Source organism: Phragmites australis, chromosome 7 (assembly GCF_958298935.1).
Source record: "Phragmites australis chromosome 7, lpPhrAust1.1, whole genome shotgun sequence".
Classification (NCBI taxonomy): domain Eukaryota; kingdom Viridiplantae; phylum Streptophyta; class Magnoliopsida; order Poales; family Poaceae; genus Phragmites; species Phragmites australis.
The window spans coordinates 22292483-22313095 of record NC_084927.1 but is presented as its reverse complement, the minus strand read 5'-3'; the positions used below and the strand labels follow the sequence as shown (position 1 = coordinate 22313095).

At 43.4% G+C, this 20613-nt stretch overlaps 3 protein-coding genes across 9 annotated transcripts; all 3 read left to right on the top strand.

Annotated features, from left to right (window-relative positions):
* The first annotated feature begins 976 nt into the window (after positions 1-976).
* On the top strand, positions 977-6488 carry LOC133924218 (COP9 signalosome complex subunit 8-like). Of its 7 annotated transcripts, none has more exons than XM_062369658.1 (9): positions 977-1457; positions 1669-1803; positions 2260-2373; positions 2575-2753; positions 3097-3257; positions 3365-3441; positions 3525-3706; positions 4532-4639; positions 6068-6488. In XM_062369658.1, the coding sequence occupies exons 4-9, from the start codon at positions 2585-2587 to the stop codon at positions 6205-6207; spliced, it is 837 nt and encodes a 278-aa protein (XP_062225642.1). In that variant the 5' UTR covers positions 977-1457; positions 1669-1803; positions 2260-2373; positions 2575-2584; the 3' UTR covers positions 6208-6488. The 7 variants fall into 7 exon arrangements, with proteins under 7 accessions (XP_062225642.1, XP_062225641.1, XP_062225643.1 ...); XM_062369657.1 differs by having other exon boundaries at positions 977-1492; XM_062369659.1 differs by lacking the exon at positions 2260-2373 and having other exon boundaries at positions 977-1803.
* Positions 6489-8090: 1602 nt separating this feature from the next.
* On the top strand, positions 8091-13092 carry LOC133924217 (uncharacterized). Its single transcript, XM_062369656.1, has 3 exons — positions 8091-8171; positions 9148-12296; positions 12419-13092. The coding sequence occupies exons 1-3, from the start codon at positions 8160-8162 to the stop codon at positions 12420-12422; spliced, it is 3165 nt and encodes a 1054-aa protein (XP_062225640.1). The 5' UTR covers positions 8091-8159; the 3' UTR covers positions 12423-13092.
* A 925-nt stretch (positions 13093-14017) lies between these two features.
* On the top strand, positions 14018-15744 carry LOC133924216 (putative disease resistance protein At4g19050). Its single transcript, XM_062369655.1, has 2 exons — positions 14018-15013; positions 15136-15744. Exons 1-2 carry the CDS (start codon positions 14181-14183, stop codon positions 15137-15139), a joined length of 837 nt encoding a protein of 278 aa, XP_062225639.1. The 5' UTR covers positions 14018-14180; the 3' UTR covers positions 15140-15744.
* The last annotated feature ends 4869 nt before the right edge of the window (positions 15745-20613 follow it).

Here is a 20613-nt window from a genome sequence, read left to right as displayed (position 1 = left end):
CGGAGATGCGGCAGGAGGGCGAGGCGGAAGCGAGCTCGCCGACAGCTAGTGAGATCGAGCGAAGGAGGAAGAATAAAAGGGGGAGGAGTCGAGCGGCTGGTGAGATAAAAGGAGGAGGATTGGATGGCTCAAAATTTAGGTGAAATTCTGGTCGGAAACACCCGAGCAAGAGGTAGACATGGCCTTCTTTTTACTTGGTTGCTTTACCGGCCTTCGCAAAACCGTATTCCTATTCCCCATTCTCTTGTCTCCCCTGTATCCAGTAGTGCATCGCCATCGGATTTACTTGTTCGAATTCTCCATGAATTTTGTGGTTTTTGTGCTGTTTGTTTTGTTTAGCTCCAAGTCTATGAAATTCCTACCAAATTCTGGTGATATCAAGTTCAGGCTCAAATCATTATTTTCCCGAGTGGAAGCTACGGTCTAATTAGGTTATGTCAGTCTAGGTCAATTATGGATTATCGTGTTACATCAGAATCTGGGTAGTTATGGGAATATCTATTTATTTCTGTAAGACTTTCGATTTTCTAAAAGATATGCTCACCCTTCATTGCAATAGTCAGTGGCATAACAAATAATACTACTTGTGCCCACAAATAATTGCTGTTTGATATACATTTAGTCAAATTTTTAAAACTTTGACCTTTATACTTTTTTGAAAATTTAGATTAGAAACATCACCAATATCATTTCAAATATCTAGATTAGATACATAGAAAATCATATTTATAGGCTTGCCTCGAAAAGTAGTGGTCAAAATGTTACAACAATTTTTAGACCTGCAAATTAATTGTTAAAATTGTATTTTTAAAGTCATTTTTATATTTCTATATAATTCATCCGTTGTAACTGATCCGATCATCCTTTCACCTATCCGTCTTAATCTAGCAGCTCACATCAAAATCAAACCCATTTTCATTTAAAAAATAATAACAAGCACCCATTAATTATCTACCTAATAGACGCCTCCTTCTTTCTCCTGCTCCTCGTCTTTTTTAGTTCTTCGCGTCTGGTCTCCCAGAAACAACACCAAACGAGGCTCAGCGCTTGCGGCCGCAGACCAACGAAATATCTGGTGGTGGTTAGCTAGCTGCCTGCCCCGGTCGCTGTGAGCTTCCAGATCAGGAGGTGCAAGCGGAGCAGAGTAGAGTAGCGCGGCGAGGAGTTCAGGAGGAGCGGGCGATCGAGATGGAAGGGTAGCACGGTTACAGCCCACTCGCCGGCGACGGAGACGGGGTGGAGACGGTGATCTGCGGCGGCGGCGAAGGCGACAATGTGAAGCTGTGGCTACTCGGCTACAAGCCACACCTCAAGCGCGACCTCTCCTACGTATCTCGTCTTCCTGCTCACCTCTTCTTCAATCTTCGTCCAGATGCCTTGCCCATGGGACGATTCTTCGCCAGATCAGCCCTCCCGGCCCTCCCGCGACCAGTTTCCATGGCCACTCCCGGTTCCAGGTTCAATCTGCAGGGCATCATTGTATCCTATACTTGTATGTGCCAACCATGTTTGGATCTGATTTGTTTTATCAAGCCGTGACTACAAGTTTCTGATGAAATATTAGTGGAAAGTCAGACCTATAATAAAGTAATAAAGATGACAGGAATGGCACTAACGTCTTGATAAAAACAATGATACCGGGAATGAAATAGTTTGGATTTGATACAGGAAACTGCTCTTAATCATGTGACGACCGCTGGGCTGCTAGGTGATGGTTTTGGCTCCACACCAGAGATTGAGTAAACGAAACTTGTTCTGGATGGTTAGCCAAATGCAGGCCAAATTTGCACTTTATCCATGCTGGTAAGATTCGCAGAATTGCACGTTCTTGCTTGGAATAAGTTGTACCCCTAGCTTTTGACATCGTGTGGTTAATCTCTGAGACATGCTGACAGTATGGAGAAATAGAAGTGTGTTCGATTAATGATTAAATTTTTGTTTTCTGTGTGAGTAATTAGTTGAATGGAGTTTTCAGGTTGTTTGACAATAAATGTGAAAGGAAAGCTCCATGGTTGTTTTGCACTCTGGTTGACAACAATTACTGAAGGAGCGTAGTTATATGTCACCATGTGCACTTTTCAGACTTACAGTAATTGATACAGATGTTATAAAGTTTTGCTTCACTGAAACTCTAATGTATTTTCTTATGTTTGCTAACAGATGTTATATAAAGTTTTGCTTTTGTGAACTGATGGTAGCACCTAGCCGTCTCGGTTCTACCATTATGTGTTCTGAGTTTGCTCCTCTATTCTGCTACAGGGGTGATACTGTTGATGTAGATACATGGGTTGGTGCTCATGGTAAAAATGGAATGCGTTGAGATTGGCATACACGTGATTCCATGACAGGCCACACGATATTGAAGGCAACAAGGTTCAAATCTCAGCCGTTCAGATATATATACCACTAATCACAAAAGTTTATTAGCACTTTATGTCTAGCTGCTTACCCCTGCCATGTTATCCTTAACCTATGTACGCTGCTTTTATTCCTTTTCTTCTTAAAATGTTCTGCGACTTGAGTTACACTGACATTCTATTGCAAATTTGTTCTAATTTTTGTCTGAATGTGCAGTTAATGGGTTATGATGAACAAGCTTACTAGGAAGCTTGCAAGAATTCCAGATGAAGTGCGGACCGAAATAGAGCTATACTTCTTTGAGCGCACTGTTATTGTTGACCAAGACAACCGAAAACTTCCAAATTTACCAGAGGATCAAAGTGCTATTGCAGCCAAATATGTCAGACCTGATTGTAAGTTATTTGAATTAATATTTAAATTGTAAGTCTATTCAGAAGGAGGCTGGGGTTGTTGCGCTGCTGGCACCGCCGTCGGAGGTGGCGACGAGAGGGAGGCAGCAGCACCGCCATCAGAGGCGGCGACCATGATTGGTGAGATGCGAGAGCGGAGAGGCAGAGTAGGAGATGGGCGTGAGGTTAGAAGTATCATTTCCTGTTCGAATCCACATCGGATAGGTTAAAAGAAAAAGAAAAATGCCATTTAGCGATGGAAAATTGGTCAAATGGCAAGAGAGATGCCCTGGAAAAGAAATTAATTAACCCAATTCTCTTTTGCTTCTGCTCGAATCCCACCCAGTATTCCACAGTCCCAAAAGGCCAAAACCATCTCCCTCCCCTGCTCTGCCGTCAGGATCTCCTCTTCCGCCGCCGGCGATGGATGTCTCCGCCGTGCACGCCGCCCTCTCCGACAAGTCCTACTCCGACCTCGCCCCCCTCTGCGACGAGCTCTTCCTCCAGGTACCCGGCACCCCTTCTCCAGGCCTCCTCTCACATTAGGGTAATCGACGGGGCGTCACCCTCCCTGAGCGCCCGCCTCCTCACGCCATTCCCGATGGCACTCGCAGGCCGCGTCCCGGGGTGCCGCCACCGACGACTGGCCCTACGCCGTCCACCTCCTCGCCCACCTCTACCTCAACGACCTGTATGCGATCCGCCGCCCCTTGACCACCTTGATTTCCCCCCTAACTTTTCCGAACGCTGTGTGGTGTGGCTTTGCGCGAGCAGGAACAGTGCGAGGTTCCTGTGGAAGTCGTTGCCGCAGGAGGTGAAGGACGCGCGGCCGGAGCTTGCTGCCGTCTGGAGGATCGGTCAGTGTCTCTGGAACCGCGACTACGCCCTCGTCTACACAGCCACGCAAGGGTTCGAGTGGGGCCCTGAGCTCGCTGACTTCGTCACTGCCTTCCTAGGTATTGCATTTGTGTTCACTGTTTAGGATGACATAGAATTTTCATGTGCTTGTTGTGCAAAGTAGCGTAGCTTGAATTGCTTGCTTCAATAGTTGTTGTAGTTCTATGGCATGGATGGGGAGAGATTGATGAATACGGACGGGGTCATCAATTAAGGGTCAGAAAATCTATTTGTAGAATTGGGCCACACTGAGAATTAGATATCCTCGTTGAATATGATGATGAAGAAGTTAGTAGGGAACTTTGTGGTATGATGCTCTGGTTGTTGAATCGTTCTGTTAAATATTAATTGTTTTCCAAGGTGGCACTGTCAACTGGCTGTAGCACCTAGTGATTTTTATTGTGTTTCGGTAAGATGACCATGGTTTGAGACCAAAATACTAAATATTTATACCCTTCTGCTTCTAAGGTGACAGCATGATTCAGCATAATGCAGGTGCAAAATGCACTGTGACAGATAGTCTGTAGTATAGCATTTCTATCCACTACTTGAGAGAATCTTTTGAGTGTAATGTCATTATACTTACTGTTCAAGAAATGTTGCAATTAAAATTCCAAGGGTAGCTCTTAATGCAAGGCGAAGGGAGCATTATTTTAGAAAACACAATTAGAGAGGTTCAACATTTTTGTGATGTTTGTCCTCTGTTATGTTGAACGGTTTCCTTTTGCTTGCATGATGAGTAGGTGATGTTTGTCCTCTGTTAAGGTGAACGGTTTCCTTTTGCATGCTTGATCAGTAGGAGATTGTTCATTGCTTTTTCTGTTTTCCCTCTGATTGTGTAATTGGTTAAGGTGGATATCTGATCTTCATTTTTTATGATGCAGAAAGCTACAGAAAGAGGATATTCCAGCTCTTGACTTCTCCGTATTCCACAATCAGCGTTGCTGATGTGGCTCATTTCATGGGGATGAGTGAGGAGGATGCTACAAACTGTATGTTTCTCAATCTACCTAGTTAGATTGTCTATGTTTTTTAGTCTTAATTTGAGTGTTCTGACATGTTCAATTCCCCTCCTGTTTAAAGCTGTAGTGTAGGATTTTTCCTAATGTCGTACATTTGGAATATACTGAATTCTTTTCCACTTGGCGATGCATTTATTTTTCCTATATTAGATTGGTGCATTTCCTCAAACTGTGAAGGTAAGTGCATTAAAGAAACGACGACTGCCATTCATGTCTATCTGAACTTTTGAAGAGTTCATACTTTATTCTCTATTCATAAATATTTGCTGATGGGCCAGAATTGTTTTAGATCCAATAACTTCTTAAGTCCTATCCTTTGGACACCTATAACTTATTTAATATAATAGATAACAGTCATAACGCAACTAATTTTCTTGTACCTATCCGTCCACTCTAAATCATGTGTATTCCGCATGTTTTCTGATATGAAGAGCTTTTGATTGTATTTTACATGGAGGCTTATATGCACTACACGGCTATGCCCCATCTAAGTGTCTGTAAATGTAAGATGTTCTTGTGGGAGTCGAATTTGTTATGATTTCATATGCTTCACTTATGTTTACAATGGTTGCTCTAAACTTGTTTATTCATGTCCAGCTACTTCTCTAGTATACTTGTCGTGTGTTAGTGATTGTCTTCTTTTAGGTCAATAGATGCATTTTGGTCATTCTAAGTATATTTATCATGATCTTGAGAGCTTTCCTTTATGACTACATAGAAATCTTCCCTTCATATGATACAACATTGCATCGCAGCCAATATTATGTTGTGCAAATCTCTCCTAGTTTGCTTTTGTACTTGCCTAGTATAAATTACTGTTTTTTTTGTGTGTGTGTGTTCACAGACTAAATGTGCCACACATTTAGTTGATTATAATATATCATGTACACCATCTCTAACATGTTTTGATTTCTATAGCAATAGAAATACTGGCTTCTATGATTTATTATTGGTAGTGAGATATGCCAGTATCTACTTCTCTGCCCTGATACCTATATCGAATTTCTGTTGACCAGTGACCGCAATGTAGCATAGTCAGTGGGACTGTTGGATGCCACCAACAATTTGTTCTCATTTTTTCTGATTTGTGTAGTGCCTCGTTCTTTTTCCCCTTAGAAAAGTCTTTGACGGTTATGAAGATAAAACATCACTTCAGTTTGATAAGAATAATTCAGTTAGCTCTTTACATTATTACTTTATCAGTATCATATATTAACATATTGTTAGTGTCAGGGGAACGTTTTTTATGAACATGAATGTGAAAGCTGCCTGAACTACTATGGGCTGAAGAGCCTCTGTAATTGAAGTGCAGATATTTATGCAAAATTTACTTATGCTATTGCATTTGATCTTTTCTTGCTTTAGAATTAGATGATAATAACATTACCCCCAATGCAGATGCTGTGCAAAATGGTTGGAGTTTAGATGCGGCAACCAAGATGCTTACTGTCAAAAAACCAAAGGTTCAGACCAACCAGAAGCTTGACGCAAGCAAACTGCAGCGTCTGACTGAATGCGTTTTCCACCTGGAACACTGATGCCCACTGTTAATTGTGTTGCATTACCATTACTTTTCTATGTCAAGTCTAAGAAGCCTGTTTACCATTTGATAGCTAGATACCTTAACGGCTAGGTCGATATTTAGCTGGAAAGGGGAGTTCTCTCGGTACTGAATTTGCTTGATTTCTGATTAGTGTGCTAGCCGTTACTGTACCTCCTGTTTGTTCATATGGTACTCTTCCAGCCAGAGGTGGACTGAAATCAGACATGCTTTGCCCATGTTTCGGCTAGCTGATAGATATTAACTTTCTTATTGGTAGTGGGATATACCAATTTGGTCTGGTTGGCGAGACTTTGTTTGCACCAAAATGCTAGCAGTGGCTTTTGTGTGTACGTCCAACATGTGAAAAAGATTCTCCCGGCATACAAAAAGAATGGTTAAACTTGTATTATTTTTCACATAAAAGGGGGGACGAACAAATGACAAAGCCAACACTGAAGCGCGAAGAAAGCACCGTTGGTTAATTGCCTAATGCTTTTCTAGCCTTGCATAAGATATGGAGCTGGCAGTTGCCTGCACTGGGGAGTCTGGGATGCAGAATCTAGGAGAGAGATCGATATGGAGTTTTCAATACCTCCTGAGCATATATAGCTCATGCCAAACGCCTCGCTTATCCCGTGGCAATTTGCCATCTCCCTAGCTTCTCTCTTCTTTAAAGTTGTACCCATGTACCCAATTGCGCTCATTTGGCTTCTCAATCGCCTTTTAAAGCTATAGGTGTTGATCTGTTTGTTCTGTGCAATCATGTAACCGTATGGGAGAACAGTACAATCACCTTTTAAAGATATAGATGTTGATTTATTTGTTCTGTGTAATCATGTAATCTTATGGAAGAACAGTACGGGCCGACCGTGAAAACGATATATGTAGTAGTCATGCAGGATAGGAAGTTTGTAAGCTAAAATAAAATAATTTAAATCATTATTTCTAATCTAAAATGCGAATAAGATGACTTAAACTTAAACATTCCTAGTCTATCAATAACTCCAGCTCCAATTTTTTTTTACACCTATGGATTTTCAGATCCAAAAATTCTAGAAGGTAGAGTCTGCCTATCAAACCCTTACAGTTGCTTTGCTGCCCAAATATTACCGATCTCTTTAAACAAAGGAGAAAGATCTGCTACTCTTTACCGGGCCATGCATGATTGTCTTTAACGCAAAATAAAGTTACACGGAATTAGCCATCTTTGCGAAAAAGCAAAGGGGGCTGGGGATTTCATGCTTTGGAAAAGAGCAGAAGAGCGGTGAGAAGCAAAGCACCCACCCAGCCAATATACATGCAGGCAGCAAGCAAGGAATCGAGAGCGTGCTTTGGAGAAGGACAGACACACCAGCTGCCGTCCATAGCACCACATACCAGACCGTACGCTACTCGATCTCCTACGCCTCCATCGCATTTCCGGCTTCCAATTGATTTGAGGGCGAGCGTGCTATTGTGGAGTGATGGGTTAGACGACTGGTTTGCTTGCTGCGTCTCTCTTTCTTTCTTGGTCTTAGACGCTGGAAGTGGAGCTATAGCTCATCTCGACGGAACAGGTGCGTACTTCTCTTCTTCATTTGCTCCCTCAAAAATATTAGTGTGCGCAGATCGAGGTTTAATTCGTACTGATTGGTTTCAACGTTGTGTGCGCAGACAGGAGTTGGCGAGTGGCCTTTGATTAGTGGATAGATTGATGGGTTAGTTCCATAATCAGCCACGCCTTTTTCTGTTTACTTTGTTGATCTTCTACGACAGAGGAGTTTTATCATGGAAAGACAGGTACTCCTCTTCTGCATTTGCTCCCACAAAAATGTTGAAGCAGAGGCTTAATTAATTAGTACTGACAGGTTGGCGAGTGGACTTTGATTAGTGGACTGATTGATGGGTTAGTTCGATAATCAGCTACGTCTTTTTCTTGTTGATCTTCTACGACAGTGGAATTTTATCATGAAAAAAAAGGTACTACTGTGTTGCTTTGTTTTACGCTCACAAGTATTACAGTTTTGAATGTTTTCTTTTAGCCAATCCTGTTGTTGTTTTCAAGGCTGTACAAGTGTACGGCAACATCACTCGATCATGCATGCATGATGTGTAGTTGGATCTAGCTGACGTTTGAAATGGTCTTATAGCATGGGGAAACATAACTTAATTAACTAGCTAGCATTTGATCAAGATATACGGGGAACGGTCGGTGTTTCCATAAATTAACGCTCATCATTTCATGGTGTAGTCATATATATGCTAGAAAGATCCTATGCTATATCAAATCTACTAGGTCCTGTTCTAAGCTTGTTTACTTAATAGCTAATTTGCCACAACGATGGGACTAGGAAAATTATGGCTCCCAAAAATAGTGTGAAAAATGAAATGTCTGTCATGTGTGTGGCAAACCTACTATTTAATCAATAATAGACCAAGTATCTCTACCCAAGTATATAGGGTGGGATTTTGGAACACATGCATGTTGAAGGTGCTATTTTTTAGCTACCACCATTCAACTGGCCATTACCCATAAAAGAAGGAAATGAGGGCGTGAGGTCAGCTAGTTCACAAGTCCTGACCAACAATTTTTGCACGTACGCGAGGAAGGATGAGAAGTTAAGCAATTTTTTGACCTACATTTTTGTATCTGTCTAATAAAGATAAAAGGGACCAATGAGCTAAAGAAATGGCTTTACAATGTGGACCCCACATCTAATTATCTATTCTTACAACTAGTAAATTCGTCTCACCCGTAAGCAGAGTAGTTTTTATTCAAAGGAGTTTTCAAACACCCGTAAGCAATTCTCGCAGCTGGTTTATATATTCGCTAGTACTTAATTATTGACTCATGCACCCGGTCAGAGCATGCATTCAATGTATTAGATTAACTGATTAATTGAAGCTGCAACAAATTAATGTGACCTCACTTTCCTCACTTGTTCCTACCCTTCAGTATCTCAAGGCGCGAACGGTTGATGGAGCCGTAGCTGAGATACTTGATTATATTCGGATTTACAGAGACAAAAAGGTCATCTATTTTTGTACTTGGAGTGGCTTTGGGACGGCCCCGATTCTTAAATCCCTAGCACAAAAATCTATGAAAAATCTTCCTCCAGAACTATGCTTTGATAGAGTAATCTACATGGATTGCTCAGCGTGGGAAAATAGAAGGACGGTGCAGAGGAAAATCGCAGAGGAGCTAAAACTTGACCACGCAACAATGGCCATGTTTGACAAGCAGGACGAGGAGGATGACTTCAATGGTGTGGACCATAGCTCTAGGGATGTGATACGAAGTGTTGCAGAAGTGATTGCCCAGACCCTATGGGCCATCAATTGTATGCTGATTTTTATTAATGGAAGTGATGATGAGGTTGATGTGAGTAGATTTGGCCTCAGTCCTGGGTATCGCGACCACGTAATAGTATGGACATTCCAAAGACGGTTTCCGACCATGTACCACCCCAATGATGAGGATGAGAAAGAAGGCAAGCTAAGATACACCGACCTTTTCCTTAGAAACTTTCGGATGGGCTACAAATTAACAACTTCTAAGTTTAGTGCACTGCTGCGTGAAGAGGCTGCTATTAGAGTTCCTCGCAACCCATGTTTGGTGGATATTGACCTAACATTGGTCACAGATTGTTGTCTCTACGAGTTATTCTTGCATTATGGTTTTCACAGGGCCACTGGATTTGCTTGGGCAGCTCATGCTTCCAACTTCTGGGTATGTGATGGGATCATTAAAGGGGATAGAACAAGGGAGATTAGTAATGTATTGCATCAGGAAATAAGTTGGGAATGCGATGCTTCTGTGCTTGAGAGTGTGTTTGAAAAGCTCATGAAAGATCAAAACTCTCCTTTTTGGGTAGTCAAAGATAAGATTGCTTATGAAAAGAGGCCTTTCCGTTGGATTTTCGTTACCTCGAAGAACCTGAAAGTACAGGAGAATATGCAAACTATATTTGAAACAGTATCATCTTTATTCGTAGCATTTGAAAGGTCTAATAACCCACAAAGATTACCAAATGGATTGTTCAATTATTGCAGCAGCCTTGGCGTTCTAATTCTCTCTTGTTGTGCCTTCAGCTTTGCATCACCTCCTTTCCTCCTGTGCCACGGATTAAGATTCCTCGGATTGGACCACTGCACAAATGGTAACACAAGTGCAGGAGAGGACTATACAAAGTGGATATGTCTATGTAGTCTATGGGTGCTTGACGTGCGTTACACAGACTGGGATGAAATCTTAACCGAAGAAAAGATGAATCTCATGGCCAACCTCAGAGAGCTAAACATAGAGGGAGTCTGTTGCTGGCAGTTTGCAAGTAGATTACAGGGAAGACTGCCTTACCTTCAGAGGCTCCGAATAATCAAACCTACACATGAGGCAGAGACATCAATAGATAGCAGCAACTCATTTATGGATAAGACAAAGCTGGAAATACTTGATTTGTCTGGCAACAGTGACATGAACAATCTACCAGCAAGCCTATCAATGGCGAGCAGCCTTCAGGTGCTTATTCTTGATGGTTGTGATGGGCTAGAAAATTTTGTGTTGCCTAGCGGATTTCCTTCCTCGCTAAGATCCTTCAGCTTTGACGGCTATGGGTCTGCATCCCACTGGAAATCAACTGTTGACCTACCTCCAGAAAGTTCCCGTCCGAAGCGCCCGTCAGATGCAAATAAGAGGGATATTGTCGAAACCTTAAAGATATCCCTACAAGGTTGCACACAGTTAGAGAATTTGTTCTTGCGTGGGCTACCCAATCTTGTGGAGCTGGACCTCTCAGGAAGCGCAATCAAGGTACTTGACTTTAAAATTATGGTGGTGGATGTCCCAAATCTCAAGCGACTCTTTCTGCTAGGCTGTGAGCACCTTCGTGCAATAAGATGGGGCTCAGATGATGATTCCTTTATACCTCAGAAGTTGGAGTTGCTCTGCATAGACACACGACCTGGGAGGGCACTTGGGTGTACTCGGCCATCTCTTGGCCAGCATAAATCCTTCGGGTTGCAGGTGCATGCTATTCTTGCGGACGTAAGGCTGGCTCGGTGCTTGGCAGATCTGATTTATGGGCATCCAGCAGCTTACCAGGATAAATATTTTGATATCCACATCACCACTTCAACTGTCCATGGTGCGGTTGTTCAACCTAAGGCAACCAGCAAGGAGAAGATTATACCCAGTGATCAACAACACCATTATGTTCTATCAGACCGGTACGGTGATGTCTTTACCAAGATTGGTGATGCTCCGATGCAAGCCTTCCCGCAACCTCTGACTCAACATTCGGATCGCCATATCGAGATTGGTGATGGGGGCCTCAGCCTCGAGAGTGAGCTAGCAAATTCTCCAGTTCAAATAAATTTAGCTTATATGATGTCACAGCACGCCGAATCTCTGCATGTGCATGACATCTCAACCAGCGTTAGCATGCCAGCAGGACCATCCGTCAGGTGGTGCCGCGTGGAGAGGTGCCCCAACTTGGACACCGTCTTCGCTACGGGCACGGACAGCTGGTTCGAACAACTGGAGACCATCTGGGCATCGGATCTCCTGATGGCCCGCTGCATTTTAGACAAATATAAAACCCGCCGTTGGAATCGTGTATTCGACAATCTGCAGCACTTGCATCTGCGCTCCTGCCCAAGGCTCCAGTTTGTGCTGCCGGTGTTTGAGATCGACTCCTTCCCCAACCTGAAGACCCTCCACGTCATCCACTGCGGCGACCTCAGGCACGTCTTCGTGCTTGACGAAATGCCCCCGGAGGAGATAGCCGTCCGTGGCGTTTCGTTCCCGAAGCTGGCCACCATCCACCTGCACGACCTGCCGAATCTGCGGCAGATATGCGAGGTCAAGATGCTCGCACCCGCTCTGGAGACCATCAGGATCAGGGGATGCTTTGGCTTGCGCCGGCTGCCGACCGTGGCGGCCCGCGAGCCAGGCGCGAAGAGGCCGACCGTGGAGATGGAGAAGGACGTGTGGGACGCGCTGGAGTGGGACGGGCTGGCCGCCGACCACCACCCTGACCGCTTCGAGGCGCCCGTGCACTACTCGCGCTACTACAAGAGGCGCCTCCTCAGGGGCACCGTCCTCAGGTATATACATACATGCCCTGCTTATTGATTGATGAAATTAATCCATCCATCTCTGTTAGTTCTGCTACTCAACTGCCTGCAGCTTAATCACTCTTTGCAACTCTGCCTCTCGCATTGTCTAGGTGAATCCTGAACCCTGCATCTACTGCTGCTACGAGAGATCGATCAGTGGCATGTTCTACGTCTGCTATGGATGCTGCTACTGATGCCGTGTTTGGTTCATGTCGTGTGGGCTTTGGCTTTGCCACTGACGCTTCTGGGTTGCTGTGACGCTACAGCTGCTGCTGCCTTTCGTTGAGAATTTTTTGCAAGGTGCGAGCCTCAGGTTGGCTCCTCCATGCCTGTGTTGATGGCCGGGTTGGCCTGCGTTTGCTGTGTGCTTTGGAATAAAAAGGCGGCCTTGGTTTGTGCTGAGGCCTGGCCGATGTGTGTGCTCGAGTGTGTGGCTTGCGGTTCAATCTGAAACAGAGAAGCAGCAGCCGGGTGTGTCTGCCTGCGTGCGTCCACCTACTGCTTGTGTGTGTTCGGTTTGTATGGCTTGTGAGTGTGCTCTGCTACGCCGTTTGAGACGGGAGTAGCTAATAAGCTGCAGCTGCGTGTGATTCATGCTGCTATGTACTATCTCATGAACCAACAAACAGCTGGTTGTGTGCCTGATGCTGGCTGTTGTGATTTGTGAACCATTAAGCTTGTGGTGTGTGATTTATACTTGCAAGCATCAACCGGGAGATATTTGTATCCATGTTGTGCATCTGTTTCCACTTGGGAAAGAGGTTGGAGTATTATACTGCCGAAAGTACTTACCAATGCTATTAAGCAACACATGTTTTGGTATAGCTAGCATCAAAAGAATTAAGATTCTGCTGCTACACTGAGTCTCCTGATTACCGATGCAATACTACAGGGATTCTTAATTTGCTTTCATGTCTGTGAAGCTCTGTTTCATCTGGGGTCTATTTCCTCTTATGGAAATTGTTTCACATTTCCATACACGCATAGACGAACATGCAAAATTTCATTGCTTGTTTTCATGTACCTATGGATGTAGAGCTTAATCTGAAGACTGAGGCATAAACAAAAATAAAAAGTTAAAAATAGGTCCCACCGGGATTGAACCCAGATCCCAGATTCAAAGTCTGGAGTGATAACCACTACACAACGGAACTGTCGGATTTAAATTTATTGATAACTTTATGTTAATATAACACGGATCTGGTGCATAAGATTTTAGCCTGTGGATATCTAGTGGAAGTTCAGATACAGTTCTAACTCAAGAAACTCACCTTCATCTGCAGATCTGAATAAATGGACATTCACAATCAGCAAGTTGCGCATTATATTCTGAAAAAAGAACTGATACAGCACCTCTGAATAAAAGACAATGTCGCAAAATTTCATTTCATAGGTGATAGGCCGTCACCGCATCACACAAAACTTCCATCATTTCACAATCATGAAAAGGGAAAGAACATAACCCAATAGCTCTTTCTGCTAGGCTGTGAGCACTTTCGTGCAATAAGATGGGATTCAAATGATGATTCCTTTAGACAGCAGAAGCTGGAGTTGCTTTGCATAGATTCACGACCTGGGAGGGCACTTGGGTGTACTCGGCCATCTCTTGGCCAGCATAAATCCTTCTGGTTGCAGGTGCATGCTATTCTTGTGGACGCAAGGTTGGCTCGGTGCTTGGCAAATCTGATTTATGGGCATCCAGCAGGGTACCGGGATATATATCTTGATATCCACATCACCACTTCAACTGTTTATGGTGCGGTTGTTCAACCTAAGGCAACCATTAAGGAGAAGATTATACCCAGTGATCAACAACACCATGTTCTATCAGGCCGGTACGGTGATGTCTTTACCAAGATTGGTGATGCTCCGATGCAAGCCTTCCCGCAACCTCCGACTCAACATTCGGATCGCCATATCGAGATTGGTGATGGGGGCCTCAGCCTCGAGAGTGAGCTAGAAGCAGCAATTTCTTCTTCAAGTAAAAGAAATTTAGCTGATATGATGACAGAGTTTGCCGAATCTCTGCATGTGCATGACATCTCAACCAGCGTTAGCATGCCAGCAGGACCATCCGTCAGGTGGTGCCGCGTGGAGAGGTGCCCCAACTTGGACACCGTCTTCGCTACGAACAACTGGTTCAATCAACTGGAGACCATCTGGGCATCGGATCTCCTGATGGCCCGCTGCATTTTAGACAAATATTCCCGTGTGCCTTTTGAATCCAACAATCTGCAGCACTTGCATCTGCGCTCCTGCCCAAGGCTCCAGTTTGTGCTGCCGGTGTCTGATATCTACGCCTTCCCCAACCTGAAGACCCTCCACATCATCCACTGCGGCGACCTCAGGCACGTCTTCGTGCTTGACGAAATGCCCCCGGAGGAGAGAGAGATAGCTCCGTTCCGGAAGCTGGCCACCATCCACCTGCACGACCTGCCGAATCTGCGGCAGATATGCGAGGTCAAGATGCTCGCACCCGCTCTGGAGACCATCAGGATCAGGGGATGCTTTGGCTTGCGCCGGCTGCCGGCCGTGGCGGCCCGCGAGCCAGGCGCGAAGAGGCCGACCGTGGAGATGGAGAAGGACGTGTGGGACGCGCTGGAGTGGGACGGGCTGGCCGCCGACCACCACCCTGACCGCTTCGAGGCGCCCGTGCACTACTCGCGCTACTACAAGAGGCGCCTCCTCAGGGGCACCGTCCTCAGGTATATACATACATGCCCTGCTTATTGATTGATGAAATTAATCCATCCATCTCTGTTAGTTCTGCTACTCAACTGCCTGCAGCTTAATCACTCTTTGCAACTCTGCCTCTCGCATTGTCTAGGTGAATCCTGAACCCTGCATCTACTGCTGCTACGAGAGATCGATCAGTGGCATGTTCTACGTCTGCTATGGATGCTGCTACTGATGCCGTGTTTGGTTCATGTCGTGTGGGCTTTGGCTTTGCCACTGACGCTTCTGGGTTGCTGTGACGCTACAGCTGCTGCTGCCTTTCGTTGAGAATTTTTTGCAAGGTGCGAGCCTCAGGTTGGCTCCTCCATGCCTGTGTTGATGGCCGGGTTGGCCTGCGTTTGCTGTGTGCTTTGGAATAAAAAGGCGGCCTTGGTTTGTGCTGAGGCCTGGCCGATGTGTGTGCTCGAGTGTGTGGCTTGCGGTTCAATCTGAAACAGAGAAGCAGCAGCCGGGTGTGTCTGCCTGCTGGCTGCTTGTGTGTGCTTGGTTTTGTATGGCTTGTGAGTGTGCTCTGCTATGCCGTTTGAGACGGGAGTAGCTAATAAGCTGCAGCTGCGTGTGATTCATGCTGCTATGTACTATCTCATGAACCAACAAACAGCTGGTTGTGTGCCTGATGTTGGCTGTTGTGATTTGTGAACCATTAAGCTTGTGGTGTGTGATTTATACTTGCAAGCATCAACCGGGAGATATTTCTATCCATGCTGTGCATCTGTTTCCACTTGGGAAAGAGGTTGGAGTATTATACTGCCGAAAGTACTTACCAATACTATTAAGCAACACATGTTTTGGTATAGCTAGCATCAAAAGAATCAAGCTTCTGCTGCTACACTGAGTGTCCTGATTACCGATGCAATACTACAGGGATTCTTAATTTGCTTTCATGTCTGTGAAGCTCTGTTTCATCTGGGGTCTATTTCCTCTTATGGAAATTGTTTCACATTTCCATACACGCATAGACGAACATGCAAAATTTCATTGCTTGTTTTCATGTACCTATGGATGTAGAGCTTAATCTGAAGACTGAGGCATAAACAAAAATAAAAAGTTTAAAAATAGGTCCCACCGGGATTGAACCCAGATCCCAGATTCAAAGTCTGGAGTGATAACCACAACGGAACCGTCAGATTTAAATTTATTGATAACTTTTTACTAATATGGATCTGGTGCATAAGATTTTAGCCTGTGGATATCTAGTGGAAGTTCAAATACAGTTCTAACTCAAGAAAGAAACTCACCTTCATCTGCAGATCTGAATAAATGGACATTCACAATCAGCAAGTAGCGCATTATATTCTGAAAAAAAAAAAACTGATACAGCACCTCTGAATAAAAGACAATGTCGCAAAATTTCATCTCATAGGCCGTCACCGCATCAGACAAAACTTCCATCATTTCACAATCATGAAAAGGGAAAGAACATAACCCAATAGCTCTCCGCAAAGAAAAGAATAGCCACTGATAGGTACAAAATTGGCGATTGTCTCGTGGTACATACATACTTATTACCTAGCCCATTAAACTTACACAAAGGGTATGTGCGCCGACATTAACTTCCTTCCGGGAACATTGCCTAGAGTCTATTTTGCGGCTTCTTGTTTTGGAGGACTTTCAGCTACTTTTTTCGCTCACTTGGGTATCTCTAGACTCTACGCCAGTGGCCTCAGCTCTTTTCATTGTGATTTCTCTTTGCATTTTTATTTGCTCTTGCATAACTTATGCCATCTCCTTCATTTGCTTTTCTTCTTTCTCCATCTGCATATCCATTATGATCTGAGCATTCTTGTCGATTGGTTTCAAATATTCATCTATAGCAGTTTCCTGACAATTAAGATGGAAAACAAGTTAGAAAGTTATTACAAATGGATGTGCATAACACAGGAAGCATTAGTCTTATTGCCAGCAATCCCGTGAAACTGCACCCGAAACCTGAACCAAAGAACTATTAGGACTTTTCAGAATATATTTGCCGTGTTTCACATTAATAAAACATGTACCATTGCATTCACATGCCAACAGGGTGATGGACAATCTTTATCTAATTGTTTCACACTGACGTCACTACAGACTGGTATTCATTCTGGTTGTACAATTGTTCACAATCTAATAATTGCAAAATGCAGTATACATTTCCTAGGAAAGCATTGACTATAAATTTTTGCAGCAGAAGCTTACAGCTTCTTTGAGACGCTGATTGAGAGCTTGCATCTGCTGAACCACTTGACGAACCTCTGATAAGATAAATTGTTCTGGCTGTTTCCGCAGCTCTTCTTTTCTAGCTTGGGCCTGGATAATAGATAGTAAATTCAAAGAATAAAACTGAGACAATATTTACCGACATGTGAAGACTGAGGGATTCGTAATTTCGATGCCAAAATTAGGAGAAGCGAGCACAGCACTTGGCCACGTTACTATAACAGAGAGCCTGGCTTTTTTTTTTTTTTTGGTATCTTCGACAAACAATTTAACCCTTTTTCTCTCTTACCTCTCTATAGCAGCTCTATCTCTTCCTACACATATATAAATAGTATCATCTAGAATACCACTTTCCTTCTATCGCAAGTGAAACTGTTTAGGAACATAGTACTGATTTGTTGCATAACAGTATAATTATTGCTACTTGCTAACATCATAATCCTACGTATTCTTTGGGAACATAGCAATATTTGTGTACATAATGGTACAACTTATTGGTATGAAGAGCCTAAGCAACTCATGGCTTTGTCCACTCAATATTTACTTTGCTAAAATGCCAACATAACTAACAGTAACAATATGAATGATCCAAGAACTGTGATAGATTCAACCTCACTACAAGACAATCTAACAGGACAGGTGGTAAAATACAAATGTCCTGTTTTACATTTTCATTACATGCATAGACGAACATGCAAAATTTCATTGCTCGTTTTCATGTACCTTTGGAAGTAGAGCTTAATCTGAAGACTGAGGTATAAACAAAAATAAAAAGTTTAGAAAAAGGTTCCATCGGGATTTGAACCAAGGTCGCTAAGTCTGGAGTGCATGCCCGTACATTCATGATTTATCCGTCCGTTATCTTTGTCAGTTCTGACTGATTGCATGTGTTGTGCTAAGACAGCGTATGTACTATTTGTTTTCTCGATCTGCTTCTCACATTGCCTGGGTATCGTAACCACATAATAGTCTACGGGTACTTGACATATATTTACATAAATTGGGATGAAATCTTAACTGAATAAAAGATGGATCTCATGACTAATTTCAAGGAGCTAAACATTGAGGCAGGGGTGGAGACAGAGGCGGCCAGGCCCCCCTTATGTTTGATGTTGTTCCACAATATACTTATGCGCATTCATTTAATTGTAGTATATAAAAGCTAAGGAACTTAAGAGCTCATTGATATACAAACTCATTTTATCTATTTTTACGTTTCAAATATTATATGCCTTTTTTTAACACATTTTAGGTATTAGATTTCCCCAAATATAATTTACTACCCATGCTTAATGTGAATGCATATAACAGAACGTTTTTTCTTGGCAAACTTTATCAAGTATAAAGTGTTTGTTCTTAATGGTCATAATTCATATTTCATTACTCTACTCTTTATTGACCTGAGCTCTAGTTATTTTTAGTTATGGAGATTTTTTTTAACAATTTCTATGGTAGGCCCATATTAAACTAGCAAAGGCAATATTAGGACGTGAATGGATATATATTATTCTGAAAAACTTTGATGGTATAGAGAATACTATGATCTAGCTCTCAAAAAAATTCAAATAAAAAAATAAAACTTGTATTTTTTTGTTTCTCATTCTAAAAGTAATTGTTTGAGTTGAAATTTTTTAGAGCTAGATTATAGCATCCTCTACACCATACATTTGTTTTAGAATTTTTTATGACTATTTCAATAGTGTTTTGAATTTTGAGATGATCGGAATGATATATTTTTATTTATTTTTAACCTGTCGTCTGTTTGAAGAACAAAAGGTTTATTTTTTAAACATATCATCCTTCCCGCGGACGACAATAACCTAGTTTTGCAATTTTTCTAGCAGACACCTATTTTTATAATTATTTGATTTTCGAAATAGAAAAATAAAAAATTCTGGATGCTACTACGTTCTCTAAAAATTGTGGAGGCTACTGTGTGGGTAAAATGGGCTGTTACACGAAAACAATTCTTTGGACAGTGTACCAGTACTTTATTATTTTGTCGAGTATAGGAAGATAGCTCAGAAGAATTTACTGCTGAAGTAGACAACATATAGTTTCTTACAGTATCTTTAGTGCCCAAAGATGACCAATCTCTTTAAACAAAGGAGAACGAGCTGCTACTCTTTACCGGGCCATGCATGATTGTCTTTAACGCAAATCCATCACAGCTACTCCTATCCATCTTTAGAAAAGATAAAAGCAAAGCAAGCTCGAACAGAGAAGGCCGGCGAGAAGCACCAAGCCAAATACACATGGAGGGACGCAACAAGCAACGAGCCATGCTTTTTTCATTGACAGGAGGATTGCTGCCGATGACAGACCATAGTTACACACTTACACTGGTGTCCTCCGTCTCGATCGCATTACGCTGTTTGAGGGCGTGTGGATCGGAATGATGGGATAGACTGGTTTGCTGTTCCTTTCGTTCTTCCTTGTACTTGGACAGAGGAAGTAATTCGTCGTTCTCGAGGAACAGGTGGGTTAGACTGGTTTGCTCGATCCTCTTCTGCGTTTGCTCCCACGAAAATTTTAGTGTGCTACTGCTACTGGTTAGCAATGCCGAAGCACAAGTAAATACTTCGTCTGGACGTAAGAAACTTGAAGGGATGTGATCCTCGTCGTGCTCGGCGTTTGAAACGCGGACCGTGCTGGCCGAGCAGTGCGGTGCGGCGGAAGGAGAGGGAAACCGATGTCTCCTTCACTCACCTGAGCAATCAGCAGCACCGCGAGAACACCTAGCTCTCAAGCGCGGCATCGATCAGCACTCCAGATTGGTATGGGCAGCCGACGCTTCTATGCTCGCATAGCCCGGAGTCCCAGTGCCTCCAGATCCCACGATGCGCTCAGCACTCTTCACCTCAAGCACAGAGGGCAGGGCGTCCTCCCTCCCTCTCGAGCACAGCCACTTCTCAGTTCTCATCACTACTCCTCGCTCTGTGTGCGTGCGTGCGTTTTGTTGCTCGGCTCGATGGACACGCTGCAGCTGTGCGTGCGTTTTGTTGCTCTCGGCTCAACGGACACGCTGCTGCGCTGCCTCTCAAGGCCATGATTTTATATCGTGCAGCGGCCATAGATGGCTATATATAACGCGATCTCATGTAGGACTTGCACGTGTTTGCTGCCTCCAAACTTTTACTTCTCATGTAGGACTTGCACATGTAGGACTTGAAGTGGACCGCGACGATGGAACTCGCATAGAATGAATTTCTTCTCAGCTAGTGGGCATTGCATTTCTTTCAGTTGAAGCATGGCTCTATCCCCATGTTTCTACATCGCCTGATGCCAGTGCATTTCTTTGAAGTTAACTGTGAACGGTGGAAAATGTAAATAAAACTCTGTGAATCCGTATGACCGTAAGCACAAGCAAATA